The sequence below is a fragment of the Procambarus clarkii genome, chromosome 28, assembly GCF_040958095.1.
Source record: "Procambarus clarkii isolate CNS0578487 chromosome 28, FALCON_Pclarkii_2.0, whole genome shotgun sequence".
Taxonomy (NCBI): Eukaryota; Metazoa; Arthropoda; class Malacostraca; order Decapoda; family Cambaridae; genus Procambarus; species Procambarus clarkii.
In genome coordinates, this window is record NC_091177.1 from 44576846 (window position 1) to 44602237 (window position 25392).

General features: G+C 40.7%; 1 protein-coding gene across 6 annotated transcripts in view; it reads right to left on the reverse strand.

Annotated features, from left to right (window-relative positions):
• The window catches only part of LOC123755069 (uncharacterized), a 122766-nt gene that overhangs the window by 13747 nt on the left and 83627 nt on the right, over nt 1–25392 (reverse strand). For all 6 annotated transcript variants that reach the window (XR_011229889.1, XR_011229891.1, XR_011229888.1 and 3 more), the window contains exon 2: nt 1934–2284. Coding sequence is in view for 1 of the 6 variants with exons in the window: in XM_069332957.1 (XP_069189058.1) it covers nt 1934–2284 (351 nt within the window). In the remaining 5 variants the exon portion in view is untranslated. The remainder of the gene's footprint in view (nt 1–1933; nt 2285–25392) is intronic.

A 25392-nucleotide genomic window follows, 5' to 3' on the forward strand; every position in this document is an offset into this window, starting at 1 on the left:
CGACACCTGCACACTACCACATTTGCACACTACCACACCTGCACTATAACACACCTGCACACTACCACAACTGCACACTACCACACCTGCACAATACGACACCTGCATAATTCGACACCTGCACACTACCACACCTGCACACTACCACACCTGCACAATACCACACCTGCACACTACCACACCAGCACACACCACACCTGCACAATACCACACCTGCACACTACCACACCTGCACAATACCACACCTGCACAATACCACACCTGTACACTACCACACCTGCACACTACCATACCTGCACAATACCATACCTGCACACTACAACACCTGCACACTACCACACCTGCACAATACCACACCTGCATACTACCACACCTGTACACTACCACACCTGCACAATACCACACCTGCACAATACCACACCTGTACAATAACACACCTGCAGAGTGTTCCTGAGCAACCACGCACGGGTCCAAGGTCACACATGAACCACAGTAACCTTTGGAATGGTTATCAGAGTAGAGGTTACCATGTAGTGGTGGCACTACACTCACCAACAACAGTCATGGTGACACTACACTCACCCACAACAACAATGGTGGCACTACACTCACCCACAACAACCATGGTGGCACTACACTCACCCACAACAACCATGGTGGCACTACACTCACCCACAACAACCATGGTGGCACTACACTCACCCACAACAACCATTGTAGTATTATACTCACCCACAACAACCATGGTAGCACTACACTCACCCACAACAACCATGGTGGCACTACACTCACCCACAACAACCATGGTGGCACTACACTCACCCACAACAACCATGGTGGCACTACACTCACCCACAACAACCATGGTGGCACTACACTCACCCACAACAACCATGGTGGCACTACACTCACCCACAACAGTCATGGTGGCACTACACTCACCCACAACAGTCATGGTGGCACTACACTCACCCACAACAACCATGGTGGCACTACACTCACCCACAACAGTCATGGTGGCACTACACTCACCCACAACAACCATGGTGGCACTACATTCACCCACAACAACCATGGTGGCACTACACTCACCCACAACAACCATTGGGGCATTACTCTCACCCACAACAACCATGGTGGCACTACACTCACCCACAACAACCATGGTGGCACTACACTCACCCCAACAACCATGGTGGCTCTACACTCACCAACAACAACCATGGTGGCACTACACTCACCCACAACAGTCATGGTGGCACTACACTCACCCACAACAGTCATGGTGGCACTACACTCACCCACAACAACCATGGTGGCACTACACTTACCCACAACAGTCATGGTGGCACTACACTCACCCACAACAACCATGGTGGCACTACACTCACCCACAACAACCATGGTGGCACTACACTCACCCACAACAACCATGGTGGCACTACACTCACCCACAACAACCATGGTGGCTCTACACTCACCCACAACAATCATGGTGGCACTACACTCACCCACAACAGTCATGGTGGCTCTACACTCACCCACAACAACCATGGTGGCACTACACTCACCCACAACAACCATGGTGGCACTACACTCACCCACAACAATCGTAGGTGGCACTACACTCACCCACAACAACCATGGTGGCTCTACACTCACCCAGAACAACCATGGTGGCACTACACTCACCCACAACAACCATGGTGGCTCTACACTCACCCACAACAACCATGGTGGCACTACACTCACCCACAACAATCATAGGTGGCACTACACTCACCCACAACAACCATGGTGGCACTACACTCACCCACAACAACCATGGTGGCACTACACTCACCCACAACAACCATGGTGGCACTACACTCACCCACAACAGTCATGGTGGCACTACACTCACCCACAACAACCATGGTGGCACTACACTCACCCACAACAACCATGGTGGCGACGTCAGACTCCGTGTGGAAGTCAGGGGCTTCAGCCGACACCTCACAGCGGAAGACCCCCGAGGCGCCGAGAGTGACGTCATACACCTTGACCCTGCCCCTGTGGGAGGCGCCGGTGTCGACGGCCAGGGGGTCGCCCCTCACAGGGAAGGTCTTCACCTGCGGGGTCTCGGCCGGCGTCCACCGGTAGAACTCGTCCAGGCCCAGGTACCACTTGAGGGCGTAGATGCTCTCACCCTCGTCCACGAACTCACACTCGAGCACTCCGCCTTCCCCCACGGCCACGGGCGTCGGGACGTGCACCTTGGTGATGTGGAGGCCCTCAACCACCTCTGTAAGTGCATCACAAGCATAACATTAACTGCTGCTTCGTGCAATAGATTTATCTAAGTGAATTTGTATGTGAGCGATGTTATAATTGGTTCTCTAACAGCCCGGCTCATGTCCCTATAACCATTGCAACTTACGTGCCCAAGTTTATGGGGCCATTGTTGGAGAGTTTCTTGTCGCCTGAGTGTGTGGTGGGGGATTATGTCCACGCACCTCTCACTACTCTTGTCCCCTGAGTGTGTGTGTGGGGGGGGGGGGATTATGTCCACGCACCTCTCACTACTCTTATCCAAGTTTTCTGAGTACTCTCTTTAATGCACTTTAGTACTCTGCAAAGTGCTTAGTTCATCTCCAGCTGGATGCCAGAGTAATTGTGGTAATATCCCTTGATAAATCCTATTAAGTAAGAGTTTATTAATAAATAAATATTATATTTGTGCAGCTTAACAGCTTGTATATACTTTATGCTTCCATGACTTTCATCTAGTTCAATTTTGCTTCGTATTTCCCCACAGTGAATCCAGTACTGTGGAAAAGATTTAACTGTTATGAAGACTTAACATCAGTCTTCATAACTCATCAAAACACAAGTCACTGCTTTGTCTCCTGTCGATTTTTATTTAAAATATCAGTCCAATATTTATGTGTGCAAAACAGCAATGCATAATCCATTATGTGGAATATGTAAAATTCCAATAAATAGTATCAAATGTATTAGAAATGGTCCATAGATCACTAAGGTAACAACACGCGACTATCGCACCAGCCAGCCTTCAGGAACCATTCATCCAGAAGCATAAATAGTATACATGGATCGGCAATAAATATTGGTAAATCCGTGTAAAGATCAGAGTTACCAGATTTCAGTTAGAATATTTTTAGTCTACATTAAAGGGGGAATTACACATCTTCGCAGATTGTATTACACCAACAAGAGAAAGTGCATCTGGTTTATTTATACTTCTTACAACACAAGTGAACATCCTCAAATATAGTTTTGGAGATGATAAATGTAATGTTAAACGTTCCTACGAACTTAATGTTTTATATATATATATATATATATATATATATATATATATATATATATATATATATATATATATTAGTATATTTTGGTAGCAGTCTTTCCTGTAGACATATTTTATTAAATATGACCGAAAAAGTAAGATTAATAATTCTAACACGAATTTTCTCAATCTTTCGTACATTATGCTTCACTGTTGGAGGTAAATCAAAAATCACTTCTCCAAAATTCATTTTTATTTCTAGTCTGACGCGACACGGGCGCGTTTCGTAAAACTTATTACATTTTCAAAGACTTCACAAATACACAACTGATTAGAACTTGCGTTTCCCTGATTTTATATCTACATTTGAGTGAGGTGGGAAGGGTGATGTGGCATTACATTTGAGTAAGGTGGGAAAGATGATGTGGCATTAGAGAATATTAATAGGGTATTAAAAGTATCAACACAAGACAGAACACGAAACAATGGATATTGAATAGAAGTGTTTGTAGAAAGCCTATTGGTCCATATTTCTTGATGCTTCTATATTGGAGCGGAGTTTTGAGGTGGGTAGAATATAGTTGTGCAATAATTGGCTGTTGATTGCTGGTGTTGACTTCTTGATGTGTAGTGCCTCGCAAACGTCGAGCCGCCTGCTATCGCTGTATCTATCGATGATTTCTGTGTTGTTTACTAGGATTTCTCTGGCGATGGTTTGGTTATGGGAAGAGATTATATGTTCCTTAATGGAGCCCTGTTGTTTATGCATCGTTAAACGCCTAGAAAGAGATGTTGTTGTCTTGCCTATATACTGGGTTTTTTGGAGCTTACAGTCCCCAAGTGGGCATTTGAAGGCATAGACGACGTTAGTCTCTTTTAAAGCGTTCTGTTTCGTGTCTGGAGAGTTTCTCATGAGTAGGCTGGCCGTTTTTCTGGTTTTATAGTAAATCGTCAGTTGTATCCTCTGATTTTTGTCTGTAGGGATAACGTTTCTATTAACAATATCTTTCAGGACCCTTTCCTCTGTTTTATGAGCTGTGGAAAAGAAGTTCCTGTAAAATAGTCTAATAGGGGGTATAGGTGTTGTGTTAGTTGTCTCTTCGGAGGTTGCATGGCTTTTCACTTTCCTTCTTATGATGTCTTCGATGAAACCATTGGAGAAGCCGTTATTGACTAGAACCTGCCTTACCCTACAGAGTTCTTCGTCGACTTGCTTCCATTCTGAGCTGTGGCTGAGAGCACGGTCGACGTATGCGTTAACAACACTCCTCTTGTACCTGTCAGGGCAGTCGCTGTTGGCATTTAGGCACATTCCTATGTTTGTTTCCTTTGTGTAGACTGCAGTGTGGAAACCTCCGCCCTTTTCCATGACTGTTACATCTAGAAAAGGCAGCTTCCCATCCTTTTCCGTCTCGTAAGTGAAACGCAGCACGGAACTCTGCTCAAATGCCTCCTTCAGCTCCTGCAGATGTCTGACATCAGGTACCTGTGTAAAAATGTCGTCAACATACCTGCAGTATATGGCCGGTTTCAAGTTCATGTCGACTAAGACTTTTTGCTCGATGGTACCCATGTAGAAGTTTGCAAACAGGACACCTAGGGGAGAACCCATAGCGACCCCATCTACTTGCTTATACATGTGCCCATCCGGGCTCAAGAAGGGTGCCTCTTTAGTACAAGCTTGGAGTAGTTTCCTCAGAATACTTTCTGGCATGTCAAGAGGAGTACAGGCTGGATCACGATACACTCTGTCGGCTATCATTCCGATTGTCTCGTCCACAGGTACGTTGGTAAACAGCGATTCTACGTCCAACGAGGCTCTTATCCCTGTGGCCCGTGCGCCCCGCAGTAAGTCCACAAATTCCTTTGGAGACTTCAGGCTGAAGGCGCAAGGAACATAAGGAGTCAGCAGGCCGTTGAGTCGCTTCGCCAATCTGTACGTGGGTGTGGGTATCTGGCTAATGATTGGCCGAAGTGGGTTTCCAGGCTTGTGCGTCTTGACATTTCCATACGCATATCCAGGTTTATATTCCACCTATATAGGAGAGGTGACAAGTCGCCAATATATGTCATTCTTAAAAAAGACGAATATCTGGCGAAAATGAACATCATACTCTCTGACCAAACTAAGTTCCAAAGGGTAACGAAGGACACTACAGCCGAATTAAAAGCAAAGGTCAACAAACTGATCGAAACTGTGAACGCCAAGAAATCCGGACTCCACCTGCCAAAGATCATTGGGGAATATAAACCTGGATATGCGTATGGAAATGTCAAGACGCACAAGCCTGGAAACCCACTTCGGCCAATCATTAGCCAGATACCCACACCCACGTACAGATTGGCGAAGCGACTCAACGGCCTGCTGACTCCTTATGTTCCTTGCGCCTTCAGCCTGAAGTCTCCAAAGGAATTTGTGGACTTACTGCGGGGCGCACGGGCCACAGGGATAAGAGCCTCGTTGGACGTAGAATCGCTGTTTACCAACGTACCTGTGGACGAGACAATCGGAATGATAGCCGACAGAGTGTATCGTGATCCAGCCTGTACTCCTCTTGACATGCCAGAAAGTATTCTGAGGAAACTACTCCAAGCTTGTACTAAAGAGGCACCCTTCTTGAGCCCGGATGGGCACATGTATAAGCAAGTAGATGGGGTCGCTATGGGTTCTCCCCTAGGTGTCCTGTTTGCAAACTTCTACATGGGTACCATCGAGCAAAAAGTCTTAGTCGACATGAACTTGAAACCGGCCATATACTGCAGGTATGTTGACGACATTTTTACACAGGTACCTGATGTCAGACATCTGCAGGAGCTGAAGGAGGCATTTGAGCAGAGTTCCGTGCTGCGTTTCACTTACGAGACGGAAAAGGATGGGAAGCTGCCTTTTCTAGATGTAACAGTCATGGAAAAGGGCGGAGGTTTCCACACTGCAGTCTACACAAAGGAAACAAACATAGGAATGTGCCTAAATGCCAACAGCGACTGCCCTGACAGGTACAAGAGGAGTGTTGTTAACGCATACGTCGACCGTGCTCTCAGCCACAGCTCAGAATGGAAGCAAGTCGACGAGGAACTCTGTAGGGTAAGGCAGGTTCTAGTCAATAACGGCTTCTCCAATGGTTTCATCGAAGACATCATAAGAAGGAAAGTGAAAAGCCATGCAACCTCCGAAGAGACAACTAACACAACACCTATACCCCCTATTAGACTATTTTACAGGAACTTCTTTTCCACAGCTCATAAAACAGAGGAAAGGGTCCTGAAAGATATTGTTAATAGAAACGTTATCCCTACAGACAAAAATCAGAGGATACAACTGACGATTTACTATAAAACCAGAAAAACGGCCAGCCTACTCATGAGAAACTCTCCAGACACGAAACAGAACGCTTTAAAAGAGACTAACGTCGTCTATGCCTTCAAATGCCCACTTGGGGACTGTAAGCTCCAAAAAACCCAGTATATAGGCAAGACAACAACATCTCTTTCTAGGCGTTTAACGATGCATAAACAACAGGGCTCCATTAAGGAACATATAATCTCTTCCCATAACCAAACCATCGCCAGAGAAATCCTAGTAAACAACACAGAAATCATCGATAGATACAGCGATAGCAGGCGGCTCGACGTTTGCGAGGCACTACACATCAAGAAGTCAACACCAGCAATCAACAGCCAATTATTGCACAACTATATTCTACCCACCTCAAAACTCCGCTCCAATATAGAAGCATCAAGAAATATGGACCAATAGGCTTTCTACAAACACTTCTATTCAATATCCATTGTTTCGTGTTCTGTCTTGTGTTGATACTTTTAATACCCTATTAATATTCTCTAATGCCACATCATCTTTCCCACCTTACTCAAATGTAATGCCACATCACCCTTCCCACCTCACTCAAATGTAGATATAAAATCAGGGAAACGCAAGTTCTAATCAGTTGTGTATTTGTGAAGTCTTTGAAAATGTAATAAGTTTTACGAAACGCGCCCGTGTCGCGTCAGACTAGAAATAAAAATGAATTTTGGAGAAGTGATTTTTGATTTACCTCCAACAGTGAAGCATAATGTACGAAAGATTGAGAAAATTCGTGTTAGAATTATTAATCTTACTTTTTCGGTCATATTTAATAAAATATATATATATATATATATATATATATATATATATATATATATATATATATATATATATATATATATATATATATATATATATATATATATATATATATATATATATATATATATATATATGTCGTACCTAATAGCCAGAACGCACTTCTCAGCCTACTATTCAAGGCCCGATTTGCCTAATAAGCCAAGTTTTCATGAATTAATGTTTTTTCGTCTACCTAACCTACCTAACCTAACCTAACCTAGCTTTTTTTGGCTACCTAACCTAACCTTACCTATAAATATAGGTTAGGTTAGGTTAGGTAGGGTTGGTTAGGTTCGGTCATATATCTACGTTAATTTTAACTCCAATAAAAAAAAATTGACCTCATACATAGAGAAAAGGGTTGCTTTATCATTTCATAAGAAAAAAATTATAGTAAATATATTAATTCAGGAAAACTTGGCTTATTAGGCAAATCGGGCCTTGAATAGTAGGCTGAGAAGTGAGTTCTGGCTACTAGGTACGACATATATATATATATATATATATATATATATATATATATATATATATATATATAAATATATATGTCGTACCTAGTAGCCAGAACGCACTTCTCAGCCTACTATGCAAGGCCCGATTTGCCTAATAAGCCAAGTATTCATGAATTAATTGTTTTTCGACTACCTAACCTACCTAACCTAATCTAACCTAACTTTTTCTGCTACCTAACATAACCTAACCTACAAAGATAGGCTAGGTTAGGTTAGGTAGGGTTGGTTAGGTTTGGTCATATATCTACGTTAATTTTAACTCCAATAAACAAAATTGACCTCATACATAATGAAATGGGTAGCTTTATCATTTCATAAGAAAAAAATTAGAGAAAATATATTAATTCAGGAAAACTTGGCTTATTAGGCAAATCGGGCCTTGCATAGTAGGCTGAGAAGTGCGTTCTGGCTACTAGGTACGACATATATATATATATATATATATATATATATATATATATATATATATGTCGTACCTAGTAGCCAGAACTCACTTTTTGGCCTACTATTCAAGGCCCGATTTGCCTAATAAGCCAAGTTTTCCTGAATTATTATATTTTTTCTAATTTTTTTCTAATGAAATGATAAAGCTACCCATTTCATTATGTATGAGGTCAATTTTTTTTATTGGAGTTAAAATTAACGTAGATATATGACCGAACCTAACCAACCCTACCTAACCTAACCTAACCTATATTTATAGGTAAGGTTAGGTTAGGTAGCCAAAAAAAGCTAGGTTAGGTTAGGTTAGGTAGGTTAGGTAGACGAAAAAACATTAATTCATGAAAACTTGGCTTATTAGGCAAATCGGGCCTTGAATAGTAGGCTGAGAAGTGCGTTCTGGCTATTAGGTACGACATATATATATATATATATATATATATATATATATATGTCGTACCTAGTAGCCAGAACGCACTTCTCAGCCTACTCTGCAAGGCCCGATTTGCCTAATAAGCCAAGTTTTCATGAATTAATGTGTTTTCGACTACCTAACCTACCTAACCTAACCTAACCTTACTTTTTGGGCTACCTAACCTAACCTAACCTATAAAGATAGGTTAGGTTAGGTTAGGTAGGGTTGGTTAGGTTCGGTCATATAACTATGTTAATTTTAACTCCAATAAAAAATAATTCCCCTCATACATAATGAAATGGGTAGCTTTATCATTTCATAAAAAAAAAATTGGAGAAAATATATTAATTCAGGAAAACTTGGCTTATTAGGCAAATCGGGCCTTGCATAGTAGGCAGAGAAGTGCGTTCTGGCTATTAGGTACGACATATATATATATATATATATATATATATATATATATATATATATATATATATATATATATATACATATACATATATAAAACTTGGGTTATTAGGCAAATTGGGCCTTGCATAATATATCTGCACCCCAGCAATGCAGTTCAGTGGATGTATTCTATACTGCTTGTTGTCTAAGTGTTGCTACTCCTACAGAGTTGACACTGGTCTGTCAGCCCAAGGTATACTTCCATAAAAGTCTGTGTGGCTTTACCTCTCCCCAGCCACTACATTGCTTGTTGCCAAAGTGTTGCCACCATTTCGGCTGTGATACAGGTCGGATGGCCTAGGGTACACTTTTATATAAGTCTCTGCTGCTTTACCACTCTCCAGGCAATAAGATTTTCTGTAGAAAATGTAGTGTTCACTAGGTGGTACTATGATAACCCTCGTTTATGCTCGTATAGATTATTATGGAGGCACACTTAACACAATAATAAAATGTGTGAATTTACTGACACAAGCTACATGATCACACATACAATTACAAGCAATACAGGAATGGAAAAATGAGAATAATAAATCTGGAGATCGTCAGCAACTCTTCTTTCGCGACCTCCAACAACTCCTTCAGCTGGGCAGATTTAAAAGGGGGCCACACACTCCCTCACAGAGGGCCGTTTCATTAACGTCGGCCACCTCCTCTCCAACTGCCCCGTCGTCCACACACACTGTCCTCTTCAACAGTCCTGGATGCAAGCTGCCCTGCAGCCTATCCTACTACTAATGTATCAATGTTATATTGTAACATTGATAATCGGTAAATATCGTGGCCTATCTAGCCTACTCAACAAGGGGGGGTAATGGGAGGGAAGATGATCTACCTTAACATTCCTGGCTCACGACGCCTGTCACTCGATGGTGTGAGGTTCCCACGCTTCCTGAGTCGGTCCTTGACGATCCAGGAACGTTCCACAAGTCCTCAGGTGTCGTGAAGCCTTCGCGTCGTCGCCGAACTACTCCCAGAGTTTCAGATATCCCAATCCTGGCTCACCTAGTGGGAACTGAGCTAATCACTGTATGCACACACTCGTCCCTTCCACAAGGCTTTGCTCCTTGTCCTAGGATCGGTGTCGTCCCTCCAAAACCCTCAGTGAACGTGACCCGGTCACAGCTAGGCCTGCCTGCCACACCTTCCAGACCCCTCCAGCGTCAGGCGGCGCCCCTCCAGCATTGTCGCCGACAGATTCTTCAAGTTTTGGCACTTCTCTGCTCATTGAACTTAGTTTCTTCTTGCTTTCCGGAAGCACAGGGTCATCAGTAACAATGGTGGACTGCGATGACTAGTTTGATCCACTGAGTAAGGCTTGTAGAGCCTCAAATCCTCAAGAGCTGACCGAGGAACGTCCTCCCACTCCCCAGTCAGCTCAGCTCTGACGCTGTTTCGATTCTTCCTCCGTGGTTCTTTATAAACCAGTAGATAGCTCAAGCTGCACCGGACAGTAACCGACTCAAACACCTTGGGCCTCGGACCAGAGCCACAGTAGGCATCGAGTGAGTCATAACAGAAGATGTTTGGAGGAAAACAGCCAAGATGGCTAGCTGTTTACTTCTAATGTAACAAACAACAGACATCACATTACAAAATATTAGTAATAAAAAAACATTGAATCTGGTGAGTCTTTTTTTGAATGGCGGAGTGCAAAAATAAGCCCAAGTAAGCTGCAAGACTTAAGTATTCCTGGATTTAACCAGTTCGTCACTATATAAAAGTTGGTTTTTGGTAGCGAGTGTTAGACTGGATGTAAATTATTCCGTGGCCATATCACAATACTCGTCTGACCTGGATCCGGTTATAACACTGAGTAAGACCCCAAACTCAGGGCAGTTACAATCTTGATTGCTAGAATGTTACTAAATGTAAACAAGTTCTAAACTATTAACTAATGCTAGTAGAATCAGCTAGTCAGGGGAGATATCTGCATGTAATAACAAAACATAATCAACAAGAAACATGTTCTCATATACAGACGAGAAGTCACAATAACGTGGCTGAAATATATTGACCAGACCACACACTAGAAAGTGAAGGGACGACGACGTTTCGGTCCGTCCTGGACCATTCTCAAGTCGATTGTGAGAATGGACTTCAGCCTTGTACACAATCGACTTGAGAATGGTCCAGGACAGACCGAAACGTCTTCGTCCCTTCACTTTCTAGTGTGTGGTCTGGTCAACATTTTCTCATATACTATTTTTTTTGCAGTAATGTGAGACGCAGAAGCCCTCTGTAACATAAAGTTATCAATATTAACACCAGGAGGTTATCCCCTTCTGATGTTAACAAGATACTGCAAGTTGGCCAAGTTGTCTAATATTTGGACAAAACATTAAGCGTCCAGATGAAGCCATAATATTAATTTTATATTTTAATTATAATTTCCTTTTTATTTTAATATTAAAATATATTGAGTGAGAGAGAGAGAGAGAGAAAGTGAGGGTATCCGTCCAGGTTTATAACATGGTGAAGGTTATAGTGATTGGCTGATGGCGGAGGCTGGGGGTGCCTAAGCCACTGCTTCTTGATTACTGCCTGATTGGCTGCCTATTAAACACTTCCCGGGGGCCAGATTGGCCACAAGGCATGAACGGTGCCGGGCCTCACTTGGGTCATCACGCCCTCTGCCTCTCCTGGCATGAACTGTGGGGCAGGGGAACAATTTCCAACAACATTAATTAAACATTGAACTAGATATAGATAAAATAGCGTTAGAGCCACTTCATCAAATCAAATCAAATCAAATCTTTATTCAGGTAAAGTATATACATGCTAGGGGCGATACAAATATTGATGAATTTATAGATAGAGCTAGTACATACAATGCCTAAAGTCACTATTACGCAAAGCGTTTCGGGCAGGAAAAACACTAAAGACTAAAACTTAATACTAATTGAGATTAAAGTATAAAAGGTGTTGAGAAAATTTAAAAATAAAAAAGGGGGGAACATGGCAGAAAAAAAAGCCAAAAATACGATTCGGTCGACAAACAGCATTGTTTAAAATTCACAGACATGGGTTGACATTATAGGGGTAAGGTAGGTTACAGGGAGTTAATTAGGTAGTGCTGAGTTTTTATCTTAAACTGGTTTGAGAGAGGTACAGTCTTAAACATGATTGGGAAGGTCATTCCACATTCTGGGTCCCATGTCGTACTCTTGGAATATCAAAAAGGTATATGTTTCTGGTTTGGTGCTCATAGGTTCTGTTACAATCTTCAATGAAGCTTTTAAGGTCAGGATTGGCATTACAGTTCAGCGTTTTATATATGTATAATACACATGAGAGAATGTGCAGTGACTTAATATCTAACATATTCAGAGATATGAGTAAGGGTACCGAGTGATGTCTGGGGCCAGAGTTGGATATTGTCCTAATGGCAGCTTTGTGTTGAGTAATTAGATGACGTAAATGATTTTGGGTAGTAGAACCCCAAGCACATACAACCATAGTTGAGATATGGATAGATGAGAGAGTAATAGAGCGTCATCAGGGAAGGGCGAGGGCATTTTTCATATGACCGTGTTTACACACTTATGGATTCTTTATAGATACAAGCTCTCTCAAGCTCATATTTAGAGCTGTAGAGCTTGTGTATATCTTGTTACTAGGAGGAGGTACCCGGCGGTGCCCGGGGTTGTCTCTCTCTTCCCTCACCCCTTATTCTACCTCACCTTTCCTCACTCTCTCCTTTTCCTTCCCCACCCAGTTCCTCACACCTTTCCCCTCTCTCCTCCCTCTCTCTCTTCCCTTCCATCTCCCCACTCCCTACACCCCCATTTCTCTCCTCCTCTTTTCACCTCTTCTTTCCTGTCTCTCCTCGAACTTCGAACATATCCATTTATAGATATTTGGAAGGAGTAACCGGCTGCACCCGGGTCTCTTCTCCTGTTTTCACTCTTTCCCCATTCTTACCTACTCTTCACCCCCATTATATCCTTACCCACTTCGAACCCCGGCCCGTGATTTCCCCTTCGTTCGTTTCACACCCTCTCTCTCCCTCTGCCTCTCCCACTCTACCATAAAACTTACTCCTACGAAGCACTGTAACAACTGAATGTGAAAATATTATTGCTACCATTAAAAAGAACTCTGGGCGGAAACGTACAAATATTTTTCAGGTGACTGCTTGAAAATCGTCCGAGTGACCCTTATACTTGCTAATATTAAACTCAGGTTGATCTCCCCTTCCAGCCTATGTCCGTCCCCTTCCACAGACCATTCCCCCTTCAAATTTTGATGTTTGCGCTAAGCGTCTGGCCTCCTACTGTGGTCAGACAAACAAACATTTTATCTCAAGTAGTTATAGATAAGTTACAGTTTAGTCTTTAATCTTTTAGTTATAGATAAGTTATCTTTAATCTATCTTTTAGTTATAGATAAGTTATCTTTAATCTATCTTTTAGTTATAGATAAGTTATCTTTAATCTATCTTTTAGTTATAGATAAGTTATCTTTAATCTATCTTTTAGTTATAGATAAGTTATCTTTAATCTATCTTTTAGTTATAGATAAGTTAATTTTATCTCAGGTAGTTATAGATAAGTTAAAGTTATCTCAGGTAGTTATAGATAAGGTTAAATAGATTACCAATTCCCTCAGTTTCCTGTGGTTGATCCTGGATACTGTTAGCAATGACTCGAGAATCGTAGTGTTAAGGTAATTACCATGAGATAACACTAAGTCAATACGACTATACAACACTTGGAAGGAATATTAGGATAAGGAATGAGGAGGGGAAGGAGGACGGTGGGAAGGATTGACGTACGGGGTCAGGGACTCTCAACTGGCCGCTGGGGTCAGGGGCTCTCAACTGGCCGCTGGGGTCACAACTATTACAAGCAAGGAAAATAAGCCTAAGCAGGGAGATCGAAGAAATAGAACAAACGTTGAAGCGATCATATGAGTCTGAGGAAATGGAATTGGAACAGAAAGCTATACAAGAGATAAGGAAAAATCCGAAATATTTTTTCACATACGCAAAATCAAAATCCAAAACCTCGACCAGTATTGGACCGTTAAATACAAATGAAGGTACGTACACAGAGGACAACAAAGAGATTAGTGAAATTCTAAGAAGCCAGTATGAGGCTATGTTTAGCACACCAATAAACAACATGAAAGTTGATGGCCTAGACAGCTTTTTTATGAATGACATTCAATCTGCAGATAATATAACGAATATTACCACAAACTCGGAAGACTTTGAAAGAGAAATTGACAATATGCCTATGCACTCAGCTCCTGGACCTGACTCATGGAATTCAATATTCATAAAGAAATGTAAAGTACCAGTAGCGAGAGCACTCAGCATAATATGGAGAAAGAGCCTGGATACAGGGGAGATACCAGCAGCACTTAAATCTGCAGATATAGCTCCGTTGCACAAGGGGGGGGGGGGGAGTAAAGCCTTGGCAAAAAATTATAGGCCAGTTGCACTAACATCACACATAATAAAAGTGTTTGAAAGAGTGATTAGGAATCAAATTTTTAGTTGTATGGAAAACAATGAATTGCACAATCCAGGACAACATGGATTTAGAGCGGGAAGATCCTGTCTATCACAGTTACTCAACCACTATGACAAAATCACAGAAGCCCTAGAAGAAAAACAAAAGGCAGATGTTGTATAGACACTTTGCAAAGGCGTTCGACAAATGTGACCATGGGGTGATAGCTCACAAAATGAGGTCAATGGGAATAACTGGAACAGTAGGACGCTGGATACTCAATTTCCTGTCGAACAGAACACAAAGAGTAACAGTCAATCAGATCAAATCGAGTCCAAGCGATGTTAAAAGCTCTGTACCTCAAGGTACAGTCCTTGCACCGCTACTGTTCCTTATTTTCATATCTGATATAGATAAAAATACACGTCACAGCTTCGTGTCATTCTTTGCAGATGACACAAAAATCAGCATGAAAAATACCTCAGCTGAAAACATTGAAAAACTACAAGCAGATGTCAACAAAGTTTTCGACTGGGCATCAGAAAATAACATGATGTTTAACAGTGATTAATTTCAGGTACTCAGGTACGGCAAAAATGAGGATCTGAAACATAATACAGGGTACAAAACACAATCGAATCTTCCCATAGTAGAAAACAGCTTGTCAAGGATTTGGGAATAATGATGTCCGACGATCTAACGTTAAGGGAGCATAACCAAGCAAATATCGCGTCAGCCAGAATAATGATAGGATGGATTACGAGAACTTTCAAATCCAGGGATCCCATCACAATGGTTGTACTCTTTAAGTCACTTGTATTGTCCGGTCTTGAGTACTGCTCAGTACTCACTTCCCCCTTCAGAGCAGGAGAGATTGCTGAAATAGAGGAAATACAGAGAACATATACGGCACGCATAGACGAGATAAAGCACCTAAATTATTGGGATCGTCTCAAAGCTTTCCAAATGTACTCTCTAGAAAGGAGACGAGAGAGATACCAAATAATATACATATGGAAAGTACTGGAGGGCCAGGTCCCAAATCTACACAATAAAATAACAACGTACTGGAGTGAACGATATGGAAGAAAATGCAAGATTGAACCAGTGAAGAGCAGAGGTGCCATAGGCACAATCAGAGAGCACTGTATAAACATCAGAGGTCCGCGGTTGTTCAACGTCCTCCCAGCGACTATAAGAAATATTGCCGGAACAACCGTGGACATTTTCAAGAGAAAACTGGACTGTTTTCTAAGAGAAGTTCCGGATCAGCCGGTGTATACTGATCAACAGAGTTCACCTCTCTCTCTATATATATATATATTCTCAGAGAACATAAACATTAAGGAAACATATATGCCAAGAACATTGCAGAGCAACTGTTATATCATTGATCAGTTAATGGTTCAACACCATAAATATACATTGGCCTTCATCTGCTGATGATTGTTCCAATTGGACAATCATCAGCAGATTGAACTGATCAGCATCCCAGCAGTCCAACTGTTGACCCATCAACAATTGCACTGTTGGGATCTATACAAAATAACTTGCAACATGTGAACTTCATTAAGTACTTTTTATGCATGAAAAACCCCAGGTAATCCACAGTGAACTGAATGTCACTAATTAACTGTATGATTAAATAATCCGTTGCCGCTGTATTTATATTATGATGTTATCATGCGGTATGACTTGTAATTATTTATTGATACACTCCACGGAAAATTACAAATTTTTAATTACAAAAATAATTTATACAAATAACGCTTAATATATATGTGTAAATATTCTAGCATATTTCGACCCAAAATATTAAATGCCTAAAGTACATGAAGCGTGATGTTATATATCTCTCTCTCTCTGTCTCTCTCTCTCTCTCTCTCTCTCTCTCTCTCTCTCTCTCTCTCTCTCTCTCTCTCTCTCTCTCTCTCTCTCTCTCTCTCTCTCTCTCTCTCTCTCTCTCTCTCTCTCTCTCTCTCTCTCTCTCTCTCTCTCTCCCACTCTCTCTCTCTCTCTCTCTCTCTCTCCATATGCACCTACATATGCCTCGCTACAAGCACACCTATATACAGTGTGGATTTGGGGCAGCGAGGCACTGGGCTTCTGCAATACAGTGCTGCTGCAGATTAAGATGTGCGCTTGTTGCAGATATAGCGACTGCCGAAAGGAAATCCCCACCATGGGGAGCACGCACAGCTGTGAGGCCGGCGTGGTCACTGGGTCCTGTTGTTGCCTCCGGGAGAGTTGGGTGTTTGTTATATATACACTGGGGGGTGTCCCAGCTGCACTGTTGGCTTTTAGTGGGGTTAGTCTTAGTGAGGTAGGAGAGTGGGAGATCCCGAGGGGGGTGGATAAGCCAGGATAGACAACACAACAGCTCAGGGGTGGATAAGCCAGGATAGACAACACAACAGTTCAGGGGTGGATAAGCCAGGATAGAGAACACATCAGCTCAGGGGTGGATAAAGGCAAAGAGTGAGAAAGACCCACATCAGAAAAACACAGTCTCCGTCACATATAAGATTGTCTCGCAGACGGATACACGTTCTTGTGCCCGGGGTCACGCCTTGAGACCCCGGTAGTGAAGATGCCAGTGTCCGTCTGGCGCCGAGGAGTCCCCAGATGGCGTGACGTGTGACAAGCCGCTGACCGTCTGGTGACAGCTCAGTACAAGGCAGTTGCTGGATCACATAACGAACCCCCCAACCCTGCTGCAGGGGGTTTTGGACCTTGATGCTCCGCACGCAAAGCTGAAATCCTTTTGTTTGTCTCTTAATGGCTCTATTTAAAGGCACTTGAGGACGTTGTACTCACCTAATTGTGTAAGTTAACTGATGACATTGTCCGCTGTTCTACTGCAGTTTATTGCTCTTTTCTTGCAATAATTGGAATGGAAAAACAGGAAAGAGTGACGTTTACCGTGAGAATAATGCTGTACAAGATTTTTGTTTGTATATATTAAAACTTGTTCTTATATAATTGCATCAATTCTTATTAAATTGTGAGGAGACATTCGTATGAAGTTGACAACAAGAGTTATAATAAGAATTGTAAGAACAATAACAATACTTATAACCTTCAACTTCAAAACACATGTGATATTAATACACGTGTGTTATTAATACACGTGTGTTATTAATACACGTGTGTTATTAATACACGTGTGTTATTAATACACGTGTGTTATTAATACACGTGTGTTATTAATACACGTGTGTTATTAATACACGTGTGTTATTAATACACGTGTGTTATTAATACACGTGTGTTATTAATACACGTGTGTTATTAATACACGTGTGTTATTAATACACGTGTGTTATTAATACACGTGTGTTATTAATACACGTGTGTTATTAATACACGTGTGTTATTAATACACGTGTGTTATTAATACACGTGTGTTATTAATACACGTGTGTTATTAATACACATGTGTTATTAATACACATGTGTTATTAATACACGTGTGTTATTAATACACGTGTGTTATTAATACACGTGTGTTATTAATACGCGTGTGTTATTAATACGCATGTGTTATTAATACACATGAGTTATTAATACAAATGTGTTAATAATACACATGTGTTATTAATACACGTGTGTTATTAATACACGTGTTATTAATACACATGTGTTATTAATACACATGTGTTATTAACACACATGTGTTATTAATACACATGTGTTAACACACATGTGTTATTAATACACATGTGTTAATACACATGTGTTAATACACATGTGTTAATACACATGTGTTAATACACATGTGTTAATACACATGTGTTAATACATATGTGTTATTAATGCACAAGTCAAGTTTAGCAAAACATAAACAAAGTTTCTGAAACTTTCTCTGCTTCTGTTGTTGTTTGATTGTTTGTATGTGTGTGAAACACAGACGTAAACACAGATGTTTCAGATGTAAACACAGACGAATTTGTAGCCAAACTTAATGATCAAGTCACCTCTATAAAATTTACTATGGAGACTGAAATTGATAAATGTTTGCCATTCTTAGATGTACTTATTCATAGGGAAGATTCTTCACTAAAGTTTAGTGTTTACGGAAAACCTACGAATAATTTATCTTATGTTCATTATTTTTCAGGACATAGATACAATGTGAAAAAATCAATTTTTTCTTCAATGTATCTAAGAGCTCTTCGAGTTGTGAGTCCAGAATTCTTAGACGAAGAGTTTAAGAATATTGATTCGATTGGTCTCAAGCTTTCTTACCCACTGAGTTTTTTGGAAGTTTGCTGTAGTACACGTCGTACATATTATAATAATATATGCAGTGAAAGAATTCGCCCAAAGAATGTGTTATGTTTACTATTTTTCTCTGGGTTTGAGAATATTGTCAAGGCCTTGAAACTTTTTAATATACATGTATTGTTTAGCTACGAAAGTACTGATGGTAAGCTATTACTTAGGAACAGCCCTCGTAGTGATAATTGTGTCATTTATAAAATACAATTAGAGATGAGCCCAAGCTTCGTCTTGAGGCAAAGCTCAACGCCTTAAGCCATATTGATGCTCTGTCCACAGAGCATTCTCTCTCTCAAATTATATACACTGATGGTTCCCTACACCGCACCACGGGTGCAGCTGGAAGTGCAGTTGTCCTGACAATGGGCGATGGCCTATACTTTGAGTGGGGAGTCCGTATAAACAACTGGGCCTCTACCCTTCAGTCTGAACTATTTGCCTTGATCCTTGCACTGAAATGTGTACAAGTCTCAAAACTTGATACATTAATTGTAAGTGACTCCTTATCATCCTTAAATGCTCTCAACTCTTTAAGACATAACTGTAACGTGCTCGTGTCCGAAGCTAGACACAAATACAACAAAATTATTAAGGATGGTAACAGAGTCCATTTCATGTGGTCTTCATCTCATGTTGGGCTTCGAATGCATGATAGAGCTGATAAGTTAGCCAAAGAATCTGCCTTTAAAGGAGCCGTTGAGTGTAACCTTGGATTGTCAATGAGCAATCTGAGAGCAGCAGTACACCGAGAACTTCAACAAGATCTTGTAGATCTGAGGCAAAGTGAAATTGACACCAGTAATTCCATCTATCATCATACTATCATGCAAGAGGAGCCACACATCTATGGATCATCCAATAAAATCAGCAGACTTCTAGATGTTACTACTGCTCGGCTTAGACTCGGTTACAAGTATCTCTGGGAATTCTCATTATCTGCTGATGTAGACCTGACCAAATGTAAACTGTGTCAACAAAATTATTCGCACACCCTCCGTCACTATGTGATGGAGTGATTGTAACCTATCCACCGCTGCCCACTGGATGGGGGGCGGTGTGCAGGACAAACATATCAGATGTGACACTAGCTCTCCACATATGTCAGTTGCTTAATTTAGAACCTGTACTTGAGGTCGATCTCGAACCCATTGTTGATGTGATGACTCATATTGAATTTTGTAACTAGCTCATCAAGATTGTAACTTGCTTAGCTAAATGAATTGTGGGGCTCAGTCCCTGAGCCCATTATGTGCCTCTGTAACCCTTTCCACTACCGCCCACAAGATGGGTATGGGGTGCATAATAAATGAACTAAACTAACCTTGTAAAGACTGTAATAAGTTCTATGTTGGGCAAACATCTAAAGATTTGAAATGTAGAATTTCGCAACAAAAATACTCTGTATGACATGGCCAATTGTCTAATGCTTTGTTTGTTCATCTGTCAGAAGATGCTCACCAAATTGGCTGGGAGATGGCTTCTTCAATAACGAATTGTAAAAGCACCTATAACAGAAACATAATTGAATCTGCTTTGATACAGATCACAAAAGGAAGTAATTTGAACATTAGCAGTGGTCTATATAACTTAGATCCATTTTTAATAGATCAATTAAAGGGCAATATAAGTAGGATCATTGGAACACATTTGTCTCACTAATTCATTGTAAATATTTACTATTTTGTGCTATGATTATCCATGTTTGGGCCTGTGTGTGGTTATGATGGGGAGCTGCATCGGATGGGCCAATAGGCCCTCAGCAGTGTCCACGTATTGTACCTCACCTCACTCCACCATTCTCTCCTGCCTATTTATGTCCAGTACTCAACCTGTAAAACCTCTCCTTCTAAAGATGTATTAACATGCAGAAGTACTTAGGGAAATTCCTGTTTCAATTTTCGTCCGTGGTCCGACACTGTCATATATATATATATATATATATATATATATATATATATATATATATATATATATATATATATATATATATATATATATATATATATATAACTCCACCCAGTTATATATATATATATATATATATATAACTCCACCCAGAAGTGACTCGAACCCAGACAGCCAGGGACACTATGCAACCTTAACCTGTTGACCAACCGTGACCGTACAAAAGACATTGACTTTGGGACCATTCAAGCTTGTTCGCATCTGTGTTGCTCACGTGGCCCCACAAAGTCAGGTGATTCGATGAAATAATTATGTCCAAGCTTACCACCAAGTGCCGTCGGGACGTTGGGGATATTGCCTCGGCTACCAATGCTTTTTGTACGGTCACGGTTGGTCAAGTGGTTTAGGTACCAGGTACGCCAGTTACATAGTGCACCTGGCTGTCTGGGGTTCGAGTCATCATGTGAATTACAGTGCCACAGACTTTTAAAACATGGATGTGCTCTCCAGAGACCGGGATGGTTGAAATTGAAAGTGAAATTGAAATCAGTTTATTGAGGCATAAAAACACACAAAGGGATGAAATAGTTTATGATCTTCTCACTCCGTTCAGTACAACGTGTTCATATGTATATACACACACACACATGTGTATATATGCACACACACATATGTATATATACACTCATCACAATCAACATATTAACGAACATTCTGAGTGATAAACATGTACATTTCTTCCTTTACACATGCAGAATGTTACCAGACGTACACACAAATATTTTTATCACTAGATACATAGACATAATTTACAATAGACATTCAGACAATTCAAGAAAGTTACAATCTTAGTGTAAAATTTTTATATCTCTCCAGAATATCATCAACCTTTCTGTTGTGACACATCCAGGCTATTGGTACAGGAATAGTCCTTATCTCAGTGTTTCTATATATATTAATCATGGGACAATCAGGAACATAATGGGCAAGGGTGTGAGACCTTAACATACCACATAGTTTACACTTGGTGTCATTATCATGAACATCTATCCCATATTCCCAGTAATATTTGTACCCAAGCCTGAGCCGCATGGGCACAGAGTCACTCCAAGCATTTCTCCTTTTACCATAAGTGAAATGTTGGTGTTTTGACTTACACACCTGTAGTGTTACATGGTTTGGCTTCCCTCATACAGTATACCTCACTTCCTCGCTTCTGTTTGTGCCTGAATATTATTGTTTTTGCTTTTTATTTGTCTCATTGTTATAACACAATCAGTGACAACTTGTGGTCTTGATGTGGCGCGTTTGGCCACCACCTTGTTGAGCACTATTCCAACATGAGAAGGACACACATTAATTTCACTTTGGAACCTTTCAGCTAAATCTAATTTGCCTTTTTCTTACAATCTTCAACTATGGACATGAAGATTGTATTACGACTGTTTAAGGAATCCAGTGCTCCTCGGCTGTCGACAAATATGAAAACATCTTTTTTCGTCCTGACGTTCTTCCTCCAAACCAGCCAGAATGGCCATCTGATATATAGTAATTATATATCTTCCAGCTTGTGTGAATGATATACAATTACTAAGTCGAAGTTCAATTTTCCTGTCCACAGTTCCAAACTTAGTGTATTGCCTTACTAGGCCACCACACCCTGCCCTGCCATCCTCCGCCACCGACTCCTCACAATTTACATGTAAACTGTTGCCTCTTGGTAACCCAGATATCATGCTTCCGTACACACACACCGTAGTTGTCCCGGTTCTTGTTGAATCTTTTTCACCTTGAAGGGTACAATTTCGACTTCTATTTTCTGTACTTTCCAGGGAGCAGACCTATCACACTGTCGAGAGGGTTTGAAGCAGTCAAGAAACATAAGAGGGTCACTGTTTGTTTCTTATCTGCTGAAACATTCCCTGAGGTCATCAGCTAATCCCCTCGTGTAGCGTGTCTCTCTCAGTGTCCTGGAAGTGTGTACGTCACTCAAGCAATTCTGAATGCTTTGGAAGATTTTATCCCCTCCTCCTCTCCTCATGAAGCCTTCACGCCCAGGATTAGGATTCTGCTAAACCTTCGTCTTCACGCCCAGCTGATGAGCGATCATAGAATATCCTTGGCCAAATTTGCTCAGCATCTACACACCACAAATTTATGTCAAAATAATGTGCGATAAATCCTGAGAAACCAACAATTATCAATAATTTTGGAGGTCGCCTCAGGGCGTGTATCTTTAAGCTGAATGTTTATATGTAGCCAAGTGGAGTCAAGAGGATCTCAGAAAACTCACTTTCTAAGAATTAATATTTCTCATAAATGGCTGTAACATGAGGTGATGCGGAGGCATCTGGCACATCTTGGTTTGCTGGTCGGGAATTCAGACCATAAAAAAATTCTGGAAGACTTTAATGACTTTACATTCAACTGTTATGGGGTAAAGTCTCTAAGGAATTAATATATTTAACCAATTTAGAATGTGTGATACTCTTGTTCATCAAGAGCACTGGCTATAATCATACGAGTTTGAAAATTTTCAAAACATTCAGATGTGTTATTTTACATTGCCAGCTCTGAAGACCCATTGTCAGTATTGCTATCCTGTGGCATAACATAACACAATGAAAAACTTATGTAGCCAATGTTATATGAGTACATATTACTAGATATGAGTACATATTACTAATAAGTAAAATATTATTATAAGTAAAAACCCTGATATATAAGTAGTTGTTTATATATAGATTATATTGTATACAAAGTCTGAAATATGTTATTCATTTATTTAAGGACAAATAATATACGTTATGTGCAATAATGTACTTTTCAAAACTACATTTCATTATTCTTTATAAAAGAAAAAAGCAGCAACAGGAATTTAACGACGTTCAGAATGATAAATTACATTCTGCATCTTGAAGACGGCTGAACCCTCTATGACACGATGCAGAAAGAACAAAACAAATTATCTAATTTAAAGTGAAAAGACAATACGATGTTTACCATTGTAAAAATCACTATCACTAATTACTGAGTGAATGACAGGAGAATATATATACATTTGTACAAGCCTGCACTTCACATCAACAGTTGCAGGCTGCAGCCTGCATCACGCGGGCTTGGAACAGGCAGCTCAGCCAACGGGGATTTGTTTTCAACAGTATTTTAATTGCTTGTCAATAAGTCATCACTTTGGGATAGAATTGTTTGAATAATTTCAAGTTACAGCTTTCTCCGCAGACGTTCTTCTCTTCCATTGTATAAACCTTCTACATTTTTTTGTATTATTATTTTTCTACCACAGACGTGGCCATACATTTACAATACTAACCAGCATATATGCATTTTCTTCTGTCCTCCATGGACAGGGTGCATTAAAAGCATCACACATTCTTAAGAATTATTATTTAATAATCAAGCTGAAATTTCTGGTAAAGTTTCAGTAGCAAGTAAGAACTAAATTGCTGAAAAAAATTAGAATGTTGGCCAGGGGGTAGTGTGAGGATTGGGGGGGGGGGGGGGGTGACATTCGAACAGACTGAATGACATCATTCGTGTGTGGGATTATTTGTCCTAAGTATAGGTGAAAATTTCTGTCCAGTCAGGAGAGTGAAATCAGTGTGTGGATGAACACTCACGATACGTCGTGAACATTTCCTCCCCAAAGCCATATTGTGATACATATTGTGAGGAGGGTGTTAGCCCAAGGTCTGGATATAACGAGTACTGCTAGTGAAGTACAAGGTCTGGATATAACGAATACTGCCAGTGAAGTACAAGGTCTGGATATAACGAATACTGCCAGTGAAGTACAAGGTCTGGATATAACGAGTACTGCCAGTGAAGTACAAGGTTTGGATATAACGAGTACTGCCAGTGAAGTACAAGATCTGGATATAACGAGTACTGCCAGTGAAGTACAAGGTCTGGATATAACGAGTACTGCCAGTGAAGTACAAGGTCTGGATATAACGAGTACTGCCAGTGAAGTACAAGGTCTGGATATAACGAGTACTGCCAGTACAAGTACCCACAGTACATTTGCTTGGACTAATCATGTGTGTGTAGTCATTAAAATATATTTCAAATATTTCTAAAAAATTCGTACCATGTCTAGTTGGTGGTACTGTAACCAGTAGAGCGGTACAGCGGTACAGCGGTACACATTAGCCAGGTCTTGTTGTGTCAGCCATTCAACAATAAATCAAGATGAAGAGTAAGCAATAAAGGACTATAAGCAATATCTTGTTCGAACCATTTTTTATGAGAAATATTCAAAGAGAACATTTCTCCCTTTCACGGTTCCTGTGCATAACTTTTATGCCACGGCTAATATGATAACAGGGCCGCTCTGTGAGTTGAAGATAACAGGGCCGCTCTGTGAGTTGAAGATAACAGGGCCGCTCTGTGAGTTGAAGATATCAGGGCCGCTCTGTGAGTTGAAGATAACAGGGCCGCTCTGTGAGTTG